Source organism: Halichoerus grypus, chromosome 13 (assembly GCF_964656455.1).
Source record: "Halichoerus grypus chromosome 13, mHalGry1.hap1.1, whole genome shotgun sequence".
In the NCBI taxonomy this organism is placed as follows: domain Eukaryota; kingdom Metazoa; phylum Chordata; class Mammalia; order Carnivora; family Phocidae; genus Halichoerus; species Halichoerus grypus.
In genome coordinates this window covers 59,302,242-59,316,688 of record NC_135724.1, presented here as the reverse complement: position 1 = coordinate 59,316,688, position 14,447 = coordinate 59,302,242, and the positions used below count along the sequence as shown (strand labels likewise).

Below are 14,447 nucleotides of genomic sequence, written 5' to 3'. Positions count from 1 at the left end.
TCCTGTAACCTGAGCACTTTCTCATTATGATTGTTGCTCAAGTACTGACTTCATGGGGGACTTATGACCGTTATACTCTACAGTAAGCAACTTAAAGCTTCCAAAAGATTTGGCAGAGTATAGAGATAATATATTACATATTTTTCATATTTAGTCACAAATATTTACCAATGTTTTTTCTGTTCTGCATTTAAGTATTTTGACTGCAGTCACATATTTTATGCACTGTGTCAAATGGTGAACTGAAAAGAAAAAAAAATCTGTTATCTTTGCTTTTTTATGTCCTAAGAAACCAAAAGATGCATGCATTTAGAAACAAGTAGGTAATGTTTTCTGCTTTTTTTGGTTAGAGAGTGTTAAGCACATCTACACACATACACATCATTTATTATTTTTGTCTTATTTCAGATGTAAGCATGGACCAAGGCATAGGTGTTGCAAACACTATGAAGATAATTGCATCTCTTATTGCATTAAAGTAAGTATATAAAAGTATCACTGTTAGCCATGGGGAATATATACAGAAATAACTTTTTAAAGATTGTATTTATTTGAGAGAGAGAAAAAACATGAGTGGGGGGAGGGGCAGAGGGAGAGGGACAAGTAGACTCCCCACTGAGCACAGAGCCAGATGCTGGGCTTAATCCAGGACCTGAGATCATGATCTGAGCCAAAGTCAGACACTCAACTGGCTGAGCCACCCAGGCGTGCCCCATATAGAAATAACTTTTGAATTAAAGCATGATTTCAAAGTAAATGGAAAAATAGACAGTAATTGCTATCATTCTTTGCATTTGACTTGAAGAATGAGAAATTTGTGAAAAATAGATAACAATTTAGCTTTTAGTATTCATTTACCAGATCCTTGGTTAATTAATTTTAAAATTCGCTTATTTAAAAGTTAGTGAAGGGGTGCCTGTGTGACTCAGTCGGTTAAGTGTCTGCCTTCAGCTCAGGTCATGATCCCAGGGTCCTGGGATCAAGCCCCGTTTCGGGCTCCCTGCTCAGGGGGAGTCTGCTTCTTGCCCTTCCTCTCCCTCTGCCCCCTCCCCTGCTCATGTTCTCTCTTTCTGTCTCAAATAAATAAAATTGTATAAAAAAATCAGTGTAAAACTTTTAAAGTAGAAGAGAAGGTGAAGCAACAACAGCAAAAAAGACAGAAAAATAAAGTTATTAAAATTTATATGTTGTAATGTGTTCTCATTAGAATGCGTGCTAGAACAAGGTCCCTGGGGTATGCTGTCTACTAGTGGATCAGCAGTCATACACATACCCTGTGCGCAATCTGATACAGTGGCATTTGGTGTTGGACTTGTAAAGCTGTTACATTTTTGAAGGCATGGAGGTTACTGGAGCATGTTCAACAGTTACTCTACATGAAGGAAGTTAGCTGTGCCCACTGGCAGAAATTCCTCCCTCCCTAGTATATTTGTGTACTAGAATGTCTCTGCTCACACCCGTCCCCCGTTCTGTGCCTGCCGTCCTTCCATCCTCCATCACCACCACCTCTGGGGAGGAAGTCATTTTCATGCAGTTAGTCTGGTGCAGGTGGCACCACCTGCCACAAATTCTCTAGTTTTGTCTGTCACAATCCTGATGCTTTAAAAAGTTTATGTTCTTCCTTTATAATATCTGATCCCCACTCAGTTGGTGATGGGAAGTTGTACAGCACCCCCAAAAGACAGCCTCCCAGCAGTCACTCTGAGGAAGAGGGACTGTATCACATTTTGCTTCTGAATGTGAATGCCTGTGGTCTAATATTGATGGTGGCATATACCCAAGCTAACACTTACCTTAGAGTCCCTGAAGATATGAGCAGAGGTTAAAGCAGTATTTTTTCATTTGTGCAGTGGTTTCTGAAACACTCCTTCCAAATCTGATTTCCTGCCCCACTTGTACAATGGCGGGGGGGCGGGCAGCAATGTTGCTGGCAGCCCTCAAGATCTGCCAGCTCCCAGGCAGGAGTTATGCCCTCCAAATGGATGTAATTCTGATTTAAGGGGAGACTTCAGGAGGGGAACTAAGAGAACTATTCTGATTAAATCGGAGGTATTTGAGAAAGTTTGGAAAGAGGGCAAGTGATATTTTAAAAAAAATTATATGAGAAAAGGAGAATTACTGAGGAAGGAAAACATCTAGTCATTGTATCAAAATGTGTACCAGTCCTATAAACTTGGCAATTTATGTATAAATTGGAATATTGTCCATGAATGTAAAATTATTTGGAGACCTGTAGGTGAGGAATTTACGCTACAAATATAGTAAAATACTTTGACAGTGCACCTCATTATCCTAACAGCTCAGTTATACCACATGTTAAATCACATCCCTGAGTAAATATTCGTATGAATTAGCCTTCCCTGCAGCTCACTATGCTCCATTCATACTTTTTGTTGGTTCCTCGTAAGTGCCAATCTCTGTTTTGTCTTTGTGCTTTCTGCCCAAGCTATCTGAAATGTTTTTCTCATGCTAGCTCCTTCTCTTTTCTGTTTAAATGTCACATCCTCTTTCACTTTCCCTTACCACCTAATTTAATATCGGCTGCCTCTTATTTGCCTCCTAGAGTCTTATTTCCTGCACAACACTTAACTGTAATCTGTAATTATTTTATGTACTTACTTATTTGCTCTTTCTCTAATGAGCGTGAAGCTCCATGAAGGCAAAAACTTTGTGTCCTCTTCACCACTCTGTCCCCAGCATCTAGTGTAGTGGTTGGCACATGAGAGGCCTTCAGTGAATGTTTTCTGAATACGTGAAAGGGTGAATGGATGGAAGGATGAATGGATCTCTTGAAAATAGCAAGGAAAGATTGAACAGGAGTGTGATCCTTGAATCTTTAGATTAATATTGTTAAGATTATTAATGGCAAGATAAAGTGTGAACACTTCATGCATTAAACATATACTGGGCAGTTTCAGTTAAGCAAATGCATGGTAATTTATGCTGATTGGTCAGACAATTTAATTTTCATGTTTTAACCAGGTGTTAAATAGTTTCAGGTAAATTAATGAATGTTTCTTCATAGTAATTCAGTTTTTTTCTAAAAAAGAAGGCTGCTCTCTGGAAGATACAAACCTGACCTTTGGAACTTAGCAGGAATGTAGACATTTTTCCATCCCACTGGTGGTGAGAGAGGAGGATGATGGGAGACTGGTATTACAATGTATTGGTTGAATCATGTGAACTACTGTTCTTTTATATAACATTAGCTTTTGTGCTAATTGGAATTTTTCAGCCTCTCAGTATGAAGTGACATTTAAACTTCATTACCCTAAATACTGAAATGAAATTGACCAACAGTAGTCATCCTCTCTGTTCCCTTTTGCCCTATAGATAGTTGCAGGTAATATGGAAAAATGTTGGCAGCAAGTATGCCTAGTAGTGGATTTGCTTTTTCGAGTTTTGTTTAGTATACTTTAAAGCTACCATTTCTTAGAGATGTTTTAGCCTGACACTGTTGAGCATAGAAATAAAAACCTAGGTATAATTATATTTTTTTCCTGGAGAATTCTTTTAACCTGATCATTTAAAAAATTGATATTAAAGGTCTAAAAATAAAATTATTTTTCTGTCAAAAGAATTCCTATTTATAGTAATGATTAAGAAGAGTTCTCTGTTAAAATTTCTGAAAAGATTTTTTTTTTTTTTTTGGAATTTCAGTGCTTTTGTTCCTAAAATTCAGTTATGGTTTAGGAATTTTAAATCCTATGTTAACAATGTTAACAAAATGTCAAGAAATGGAAGTTTGGTGCATAGACAAGCTTGGCCAGTGCTTGTGAGCCTTTCAAGTTTTTGAAAATCAAAGATGAAGTATAGTCACTGAAAAATTTTACTCTTATTTTAAGGTAATTGTTTTAAAATTGAGGTCTTTAAGGCTTAATTTTGAAAATACTTTGATATAAACTGGGGTTATTTATTTATTTGGAATTATGTTTTGATTCTGCGACAGTAAAATTTATATCTGACGGACCTCTCCACAGGGTGGCAGCATTTTCAACTCTGCTTGAGTGCAAACCTGGGGAATGAGTCCCAGCAGAATTCCGAGGGAGAAAGAAGCATGGGCAGGAGGCAGCTATCGACTCAACTCTTGTTTCGGGAACTACATCGGCTCTCCCGTGTGTGCGTGGAGTCCTAAGTGCCATCCACCCAACGCAAAGGAACAAAAGTGCAGAGGACCCGTGCCTCAGCAAAGATCGCCCTTCCTGAGCGTGCACTTCATCTATTGTGTGTTTTTGTGAAAGCATGAGAAATGGAACCTAAACGTAACTCGGAGTGAGAAGCAGGCCTGGAAGGAAGGCTGCTGTGGACTCACCTCTTGTTTGAGGAGATTAGCACTGCTGTACCCTGTGTGCCTGGATGCCTAGTTACCAGGCTACTAACACCAAGAATCAATGCTATAGGGTTACTGCGCTTTAGTTAACATTGCCGTTCCTGAAGCCAGGGGAATTTGACAGTGCTCGTGTATGAGAGCCCGGGGAAAGGGTCCCATACGTGAAATGGAGTGAGAAACAGGCCAGAGCAGAAGGCAGCTCTCAACTCACCTCTTGTTTATGAGGCTGGTACCCCTGCCCCGGGGGTGCCTGCAGGCCTAAAGCCAACCACCTAACTCAAAGGAACAACTCTGTAGAGAATTCCTGCTTCGGCTAAAGTAGCCATGCCGGAGGGTGGACGCATTTTGCTGTGTGCATGCGTGAGCGCACTGCAAGTGAGTCCAGAACCATTTTCCGTGTGGGACTCGGGCCCCGGCAGAAAGCAGAACACGACACCCCACTTGTTTCCTGAGGCTAGCACTGCGGCCCCACATTTGCATGGAAGTCTAATAGCAAGCGTTCTTTTTTTTTTAATTAAATTTTTTTATTGTTATGTTAATCCCCATACATTACATCATTAGTTTTAGATATAGTGTTCCATGATTCATTGTTTGTGCATAACACCCCGTGCTCCATGCAGAACGTGCCCTCCTCAATACCCATCACCAGGCTAACCCATCCTCCCACCCCCCTCCCCTCTAGAACCCTCAGTTTGTTTTTCAGAGTCCATCGTCTCTCATGGTTCTTCTCCCCCTCCGATTTCTCCCCCTTCATTCTTCCCCTCCTGCTACATTCTTCTTCTTCTTTTTTTCTTTCTTAACATATATTGCATTATTTGTTTCTGAGGTACAGATCTGAGATTCAACAGTCTTGCACAATTCACAGCGCTTACCAGAACACATACCCTCCCCAGTGTCCATCACCCAGTCACCCCATCCCTCCCACCCCACCCCCCCACTCCAGCAACCCTCAGTTTGTTTCCTGAGATTAAGAATTCCTCATATCAGTGAGGTCATATGATACATGTCTTTCTCTGTTTGACTTATTTCCCTCAGCATAATACCCTCCAGTTCCATCCACGTCGTTGCAGATGGCAAGATCTCATTCCTTTTGATGGCTGCATAATATTCCATTGTATATACATATATATATACCCCCTCTTCTTTATCCATTCATCTGTTGATGGACATCTTGGCTCTTTCCACAGCTTGGCTATTGTGGACATTAATAGCAAGCGTTCTAACTCGGAGAAACAGCACTGAAGAGAAACCGTGCTTTAGCTACCGACGACCTCTGTGTGGGAGGAAGCAGTTTAGGGTGTACTGTGGGTGAGAGCCTGGGGACGGGTTCCGTTTCGTAATCGAGGGAGAGACAGGCCGGAGAGAAGGCAGCTCTCAACTCACACCATGGTTATGGGGCTAGTACCGTTGCCCCGGGTGTGTGTGCAGGCTTCATGAAAACCGCCTAACTTGAAGGAAAAACTCGGTGGAGAATCCATGCTTCAGCTAAAACAGCCGCTCCTGAGGGTGGAAGCATTTTGTTGTGTGCGTGCATGAGAGCCCTGCAAGGGAGTCCAAAGCTTTTTGCGAGTGAGACTCAGGCCCCAGCAGAAGGCAGAACACGACTCCCCCTGTGTTTCATCAAGCTAGCACTGCGGCCCCACTTTTGCATGGAAGTCTCATCACTAGCGTTCTAACTCAAAGAAACAACAGTGTAGAGAAATCGTGCTTTAGTTACTGTCGACCTCCAGGTGGAGGAAGCAGTATAAGGGTACCGTGGGTGAGAGCCTGGGCAACGGTTTCCATGCGTGAAACCGAGGGAGAAACCGTTCCGGGCAGAAGGCACCTCTGGACTCAGATCTTGCTACCTGAAGCTAACACTACTGCTCCATGTGTGCTTGGAATGCTCCGTGCTCAACACTGCCTTGGAAGGAACAAGCCTGTAAAGAATCCCAGCTGCAGCTCATTCGCCTACCAGGCTACTAAGGCCACGAAGCAATGGTGTATAGTTACTGCCCTTTATGTAACATTGCCGTTCCTGAAGACGGAGGAATTTTACAGTGCTCCTGTAGGAGAGACCGGGAAAGGGTCCCATACGTGAAATGGAGTGAGAAACAGGCCGGTGTGGAAGGGAGCTCTAAACTCACCTCTTGTTTCTGATGCTAGTACCCTTGCCCCGGGGGTGCCTGCAGGCCTAAAGCCAACCACCTAACTCAAGGGAACAACTCTTTAGAGAATTCCTGCTTCGGCTAAAAGAGCCATGCCTGAGGGTGGACGCATTTTGCTGTGTGCAAGGGTGAGCGCCCTGCAGCTGAGTCCCAAACCATTTTCTGTGTGAGACTCAGGCCCCAGAAGAAAGCAGAACACGCCTCCCCACTTGTTTCATGAAGCTAGCACTGCGGCCCCACTTTTGCATGGAAGTCTAATCGCTAGCATTCTAACTCGGAGAAACAACACTAGAGAAACCGTGCTTTAGGTACCGTCGACCTCTGTGTGGGAGGAAGCAGTTTAGGGTGTACTGTGGGTGAGAGCCTGAGGACGGGTTCCATTTCGGAAAATCGGGGGAGGGACAGGCCGGTACACAAGGCAGCTCTCCGCTCACACCATGGTTATGGGGCTAGTACCGTTGCCCCGGGTGTGCGTGCAGGCTTAAAGACAACCACCTAACTCAAAGGAAAAACTTGGTAGAGAATCCATGCTTCAGCTAAAACAGCCACTCCAGAGGGTGGAAGCATTTTGTTGTGTGCGTGCATGAGAGCCCTGCAAGGGAGTCCAAAGCTTTTTGCGAGTGAGACTCAGGCCCCAGCAGAAGGCAGAACACGACTCGCCATGTGTTTCATCAAGCTAGCACTGCGGCCCCACTTTTGCCTGGAAGTCTAATCGCTAGCGTTCAAACTCGAAGAAACAACAGTGTAGAGAAAGCGTGCTTTAGCTACCGTCAACCTCTCTGTGTGAGAAAGCAGTTTACGCTGCACTGTGGGTGACAGCCTGGGGACAGGTTCCATAGGTAAAATCGAGGGAGAGACAGGCCAGTGCAGAAGGCAGCTGTCAACTCACCTCTTGTTTACGAGGCTAGTGCAGTTGCCCCGGGTGTGCCTGCAGGCCTAAAGCCAAGCACCTAAGTCGAAGGAACAACTCTGTAGAGAATTCCTGCTTCCGCGAACATAGGCATTCCTGAGGCTGGAAGCATTTTGCTGTGTGCCTGCGTGAGAGAAGTGCAATGGAGTCCCAAACCATTTTCCGTGTGAGACTCAGGCCCCGGGAGAAGGGAGGACACGCCTCCCCACTTGTTTCATGAAGTTAGCACTGCGGCCCCACTTTTGCATGGAAGTCTAATCGCTAGCGTTGTAACTCGGAGAAACAACACTGTAGAGAAACCGTGCTTTAGCTACCGTCGACATCTGTGGGAGGAAGCAGTATAGGGTGTACTGTGGGTGAGAGCCTGGGGACGGGTTCCATTTCGGAAAATCGGGGGAGAGACAGGCCGGTACACAAGGCAGCCCTCCACTCATACCATGGCTATGGGGCTAGTACCGTTACCCCGGGTGTGCGTGCAGGCTTAAAGACAACCACCTAACTCGAAGGAAAAACTTGGTAGAGAATCCATGCTTCAGCTAAAACAGCCACTCCAGAGGGTGGGGAAGCATTTTGTTGTGTGCGTGCGTGAGAGCCCTGCGAGGGAGTCCAAAGCTTTTTGCGAGTGAGACTCAGGCCCCAGCAGAAGGCAGAACACGACTCGCCATGTGTTTCATCAAGCTAGCACTGCGGCCCCACTTTCGCATTGAAGTCTAATCGCTAGCGTTCTAACTCGAAGAAACAACACGGTAGAGAAATCGTGCTTTAGCTACCATCCACGTCTCTGAGGGAGGAAGCAGTTTCCAGGCTACCGTGGGTGAGAGCCTGGGGAACGGGTTCCTTACGTGAGACCGAGGGAGAAGAAGTCCGGGCCAGAAGGCACCTCTCGACTCAGCTCTTGTTACCTGAAGCTAACACTACCGCTCCATGTGTGCATAGGAATGCCAAGTGCTCCACACTGATTTGGCAGAAAGAAGCCGGTCAAGAATCCCAGCTTCAGCTCATGCGCCTCTCCACAGGGTGGCAGCATTTTCAACTCTGCTTGAGTGCAAACCTGGGGAATGAGTCCCAGCAGAATTCCGAGGGAGAAAGAAGCATGGGCAGGAGGCAGCTATCGACTCAACTCTTGTTTCGGGAACTACATCGGCTCTCCCGTGTGTGCGTAGAGTCCTAAGTGCCATCCACCCAACGCAAAGGAACAAAAGTGCAGAGGACCCGTGCCTCAGCAAAGATCGCCCTTCCTGAGCATGCACTTCATCTATTGTGTGTTTTTGTGAACGCATGAGAAATGGAACCTAAACGTAACTCGGAGTGAGAAGCAGGCCTGTAAGGAAGGCTGCTGTGGACTCACCTCTTGTTTGAGGAGATTAGCACTACTGTACCCTGTGTGCCTGGATGCCTAGTTACCAGGCTACTAACACCAAGAATCAATGCTATAGAGTGACTGCGCTTGAGTTAACATTGCCGTTCCTGAAGCCAGGGGAATTTGACAGTTCTCGTGTAAGAGAGCCCGGGAAAGGGTCCCATACGTGAAATGGAGTGAGAAACAGGCCGGAGCGGAAGGCAGCTCTCAACTCACCTCTTGTTTATGAGGCCGGTACACTTGCCCCGGGTGTGCCTGCAGGCCTAAAGCCAACCACCTAACTCAAAGGAACAACTCTGTAGAGAATTCCTGCTTCGGCTAAAGTAGCCATGCCGGAGGGTGGACGCATTTTGCTGTGTGCATGCGTGAGCCCACTGCAAGTGAGTCCAGAACCTATTTCCGTGTGGGACTCGGGCCCCGGCAGAAGGCAGAACACGACTCCCCACTTGTTTCCTGAGGTTAGCACTGCGGCCCCACTTTGGCATGGAAGTCTAATCGCTGGCGTTCTAACTCGGAGAAACAACACTAGAGAAACCGTGCTTTAGCGACCGTCGACCTCTGTGTGGGAGGAAGCAGGTTAGGGTGTACTGTGGGTGAGAGCCTGGGGACGGGTTCCGTTTCGTAAAATCGGGGGAGCAGAAGTCCGGGCCAGAAGGCACCTCTCGACTCAGCTCCTGTTACCTGAAGCTAACACTACTGCTCCATGTGTGCATAGGAATGCTAAGTGCTCCACACTGATTTGGCACAAAGAAGCCGGTCAAGAAGCCCAGCTTCAGCTCTTTCGCCTCTCCACAGGGTGGCAGCATTGTCCACTCTGCTTGACGGCAAACCTGGGGAATGAGTCCCAGCAGAATTCCCAGGGAGAAATAAGCATGGGCAGAAGGCACCTCTCGACTCAACTCTTGTTTCGGGAAACGAGATCGGCTCTCCCCTCTGTGCGTGCAGTCCTAAGTGCCATCCACCCAACGCAAAGGAACAAAAGTGCAGAGGACCCGTGCCTCAGCAAAGATCGCCCTTCCTGAGCGTGAACTTCATCTATTGTGTGTTTTTGTGAGAGCATGAGAAATGGAACCTAAACGTAAGTCGGAGTGAGAAGCAGGCCTGTGAGGAAGGCTGCTGTGGACTCACCTCTTGTTTGAGGAGATTAGCACTGCTGTACCCTGTGTGCCTGGATGCCTAGTTACCAGGCTAATAACACCAAGAATCAATGCTATAGCAATGTCCACAAGAGTCAAACTGTGGAAAGAGCCAAGATGTCCATCAACACATGAATGGATAAAGAAGACTTGGTATAGGGACGCCTGGGTGGCTCAGTTGGTTAAGCGACTACCTTCGGCTCAGGTCATGATCCTGGAGTCCCGGGATCGAGTCCCGCATCGGGCTCCCTGCTCGGCAGGGAGTCTGCTTCTCCCTCTGACCCTCCTCCCTCTCATGCTCTCTGTCTCTCATTCTCTCTCTCACAAATAAATAAATAAAATCTTTGAGAAAAAAAAAAAGACTTGGTATATATATACAATGGAATATTATGCAGCCATCAAAAGGAATGAGATCTTGCCATTTGCAACGACATGGATGGAACTGGAGGGTCTTATGCAGAGCGAAATAAGTCAAACAGAGAAAGACATGTATCATATGACCTCACTGATAGGAGGAATTCTTAATCTCAGGAAACAAACTGAGGGTTGCTGGAGTGGGGGCTGTGGTGGGAGGGATGGGGTGACTGGGTGATGGTCACTGGGGAGGGTATGTGCTCTGGTGAGCGCTGTGAACTGTGCAAGACTGTTGAATCTCAGATCTGTACCTCTGAAACAAATAATGCAATATATGTTCAGAAAGAAAAAAAGAAGAAGAAGAATGTAAGAGGAGGGGAAGAATGAAGGGGGGGAAATCGGAGGGGGAGAAGAACCATGAGAGACGATGGACTCTGAAAAACAAACTGAGGGTTCTAGAGGGAAGGGGGGGGAGGATGGGTTAGCCTCGTGATGGGTATTGGGGAGGGCACGTTCTGCATGGAACTCTGGGTGTTATGCACAAACAATGAATCATGGAACACTGTATCTAAAACTAATGATGTAATGTATGGGGATTAACATAACAATAATAAAAAAGAAAAAGAATCAATGCTATAGAGTGAGTGTGCTTTAGTTAACAGTGCCGTTCCTGAAGCCAGAGGAATCTGACAGTGCTCATGTATGAGAGACCGGGGAAAGGGTCCCATACGTGAAATGGAGTGAGAAACAGGCCGGTGCGGAAGGCAGCTCTCAATTCACCTCTTGTTTATGAGGCTAGTGCCGTTGCCCCAGGGGTGCCTGCAGGCCTAAAACCAACCACCTAACTCAAAGGAACCACTCTGGAGAGAATTCCTGCTTTGACTAAAATCACCAGGCTTGAGGGCGGACACATTTTGCTGTGTGCATGCGTGAGCGCACTGCAAGTGAGTCCAAAACCATTTTCCGTGTGAGACTCAGGCCCCGGCAGAGGACAGAACACGACTTCCCACTTGTCTCATGAAACTAGCACTGCGGCCCCAGTTTTGCATGGAAGTCTAATCGCTAGCGTTGTAGTTCGGATAAACAACACTAGAGAAACCGTGCTTTAGCCATCCTCGACTCCTCTGTGGGAGGAAGCAGGTCAGGGTGTACTGTGGGTGAGGGCCTGGGGACGGGTTCCATTTCGTAAAATCGAGGAGAGACAGGCCGGTACACAAGGCAGCTCTCAACTCACATCATGGTTATGGGGCTAGTACCGTTTGTCCGGCTGTGCGTGCAGGCTTAAAGTCAGCCACCTAACTCGAAGGAAAAACTCGCTGGAGAATCCATGCTTCAGCTAACACGGCCGCCCCTGAGGGTGGAAGCATTTTGTTGTGTGCATGCGTGAGAGCACTGCAAGGGAGTCCAAAGCGTTTTGCGAGTGAGCCTCAGGCCCCAGCAGAAGGCAGCACACGACTCCCCATGTGTTTCATCAAGCTAGCACTGCGGCCCCGCTTTTGCATGGAAGTCTCATCACTAGCATTCTAACTCGAAGAAACAACAGTGTAGAGAAATCGTGCTTTAGTTACCGTCGACCTCTAGACGGAGGAAGCATTACACGGAGTACCGTGGCTGAGAGCCTGGGGAACGGGTTCCATACGTGAAACCAAGAGAGAAATAGGTCTGGGCAGAAGGCACCTCTGGACTCAGCTCTTGCTACCTGAAGCTAACACTACTGCTCCATGTGTGCAGGAATGCTCCGTGCTCGACACTGACTTGGAAGAAACAAGCCTGTAAAGAACCCCAGCTGCAGCTCATTCGCCTCCCAGGCTACTAACACCAATAATCAAGGCTGTAGAGTTACTGCGCTTTAGCTCACGTTGCCGTTCCTGAAGCCGGAGGAATTCTACAGTGCTCGTGTATGAGAGAGCAGGGAAAGGGTCCCATACGTGAAATGGAGTGAGAAACAGGCCAGTGCGGAAGGCAGCTCTCAACTCGCCTCTTGTTTATGAGGCTAGTACCCTTGCCCCGGGTGTGCCTGCAGGCCTAAACCAAACACCTAACTCAAAGGAACAACTCTGTAGAGAATTCCTGCCTCGGCGAAAATAGCCATGCCGGAGGGTGGACGCATTTTGCTGTGTGCCTGCGTGAGGGCACTGCAACTGAGTCCCAAACCATTTTCCGTGTGAGACTCAGGCCCCGGCAGAAGGCAGAACACGACTCCCCACATGTTTCATGAAGCTAGCACTGCCGCCCCACTTTTGCATGGAAGTCTAAGAGCTGGCGTTCTAACTCGAAGAAACAACAGTGTAGAGAAACCGTGCTTTAGGTACCGTCGACCTCTCTGGGCGAGGAAGCAGTTTAGGGTGTACTGTGGGTGAGAGCCTGGGGACAGGTTCCATTTCGTAAAATCGGGGGAGAGACAGGCCGGTACACAAGGCAGCTCTCAACTCACATCATGGTTATGGGGCTGGTACCGTTGCCCCGGGTGTGCGTTCAGGCTTAACGTCAGCCACCTAACTCGAAGGAAAAACTCGGTAGAGAAGCCGTGCTTCGGCTAAAACAGCCGCTCCTGAGGGTGGAAGCATTTTGTAGTGTGCGTGCGTGAGAGCCCTGCAAGGGAGTCCCAAACCCAATTCCGAGGGAGCCTCAGGCCGCTGCAGAAGGCAGCACACGACTCCCCACTTGTTTCAGCAAGCTAGCACTGCGGCCCCACTTTTGCATGGAAGTCTAATCGCTTGCGTTCCAACTCAAAGAAACAACAGTGTACAGAAACTGTGCTTTAGGGGCGCCTGGGTGGCTCAGATGGTTAAGCGTCTGCCTTCAGGTCAGGTCATGATCCCAGGGTCCTGGGATCGAGCCCCGCATCGGATTCCCTGTTCAGCGGGAGGCCTGCTTCTCCCTCTCCCACTTCCCCTGCTTGTGTTCCCTCTCTCGCTGTGTCTCTCTCTGTCAGATAAATAAATTAAACCTTTAAAAAAAAAAAAAGAAACCGTGCTTTAGCTACCGTCGACCTCTCTGGGGGAGGAAGCAGTTTATGCTGCACTGTGGGTGAGAGCCTGGGGACGGGTTCCATAGGTAAAATCGAGGGAGAAACAGGCCGGTACAGAAGACAGCTGTCAACTCACCTCTTGTTTCTGAAGCTAGTATCGTTGCCCCGTGTGTGCCTGCAGGCCTAAAGCCAAGCACCTAAGTGGAAGGAACAACTCTGTAGAGAATTCCTGCTTCAGCGAAAATAGGCATGCCTGAGGCTGGAAGCATTTTGCTGTGTGCATGCGTGAGAGAACTGCAAGGGAGTCCCAAACCATTTTCCGTGTGAGACTCGGGCCCCGGCAGAAGGCAGAACAAGACTCCCCACTTGTTTCATGAAGTAAGCACTGCGGCCCCACTTTGGCATGGAAGTCTAATCGCTGGCGTTCTAACTCGGAGGAACAACACTAGAGAAACCGTGCTATAGCGACCGTCGACCTCTGTGTGGGAGGAAGCAGGTTAGGGTGTACTGTGGGTGAGAGCCTGGGGACGGGTTCCGTTTCGTAAAATCGGGGGAGCAGAAGTCCGGGCCAGAAGGCACCTCTCGACTCAGCTCCTGTTACCTGAAGCTAACACTACTGCTCCATGTGTGCATAGGAATGCTAAGTGCTCCACACTGATTTGGCACAAAGAAGCCGGTCAAGAAGCCCAGCTTCAGCTCTTTCGCCTCTCCACAGGGTGGCAGCATTGTCCACTCTGCTTGACGGCAAACCTGGGGAATGAGTCCCAGCAGAATTCCCAGGGAGAAATAAGCATGGGCAGAAGGCACCTCTCGACTCAACTCTTGTTTCGGGAAACGAGATCGGCTCTCCCCTCTGTGCGTGCAGTCCTAAGTGCCATCCACCCAACGCAAAGGAACAAAGGTGCAGAGAACCCGTGCCTCAGCAAAGATCGCCCTTCCTGAGCGTGAACTTCATCTATTGTGTGTTTTTGTGAGAGCATGAGAAATGGAACCTAAACGTAAGTCGGAGTGAGAAGCAGGCCTGTGAGGAAGGCTGCTGTGGACTCACCTCTTGTTTGAGGAGATTAGCACTGCTGTACCCTGTGTGCTTGGATGCCTAGTAACCAGGCTAATAACACCAAGAATCAATGCTATAGCAATGTCCACAAGAGCCAAACTGTGGAAAGAGCCAAGATGTCCATCAACAGATGAATGGATAAAGAAGACTTGGTATATATATACAATGGAATATTATGCAGC

At 47.5% G+C, this 14,447-nt stretch overlaps 1 protein-coding gene across 1 annotated transcript in view; it reads left to right on the top strand.

Moving 5' to 3' along the window:
* Positions 1-14,447, top strand: part of LOC144379886 (transmembrane protein 135-like) — a 98,326-nt gene that overhangs the window by 75,710 nt on the left and 8,169 nt on the right. The window contains exon 4 of the mRNA XM_078060540.1: positions 409-478. Within this exon, the coding sequence (XP_077916666.1) occupies positions 409-478 (70 nt within the window). The remainder of the gene's footprint in view (positions 1-408; positions 479-14,447) is intronic.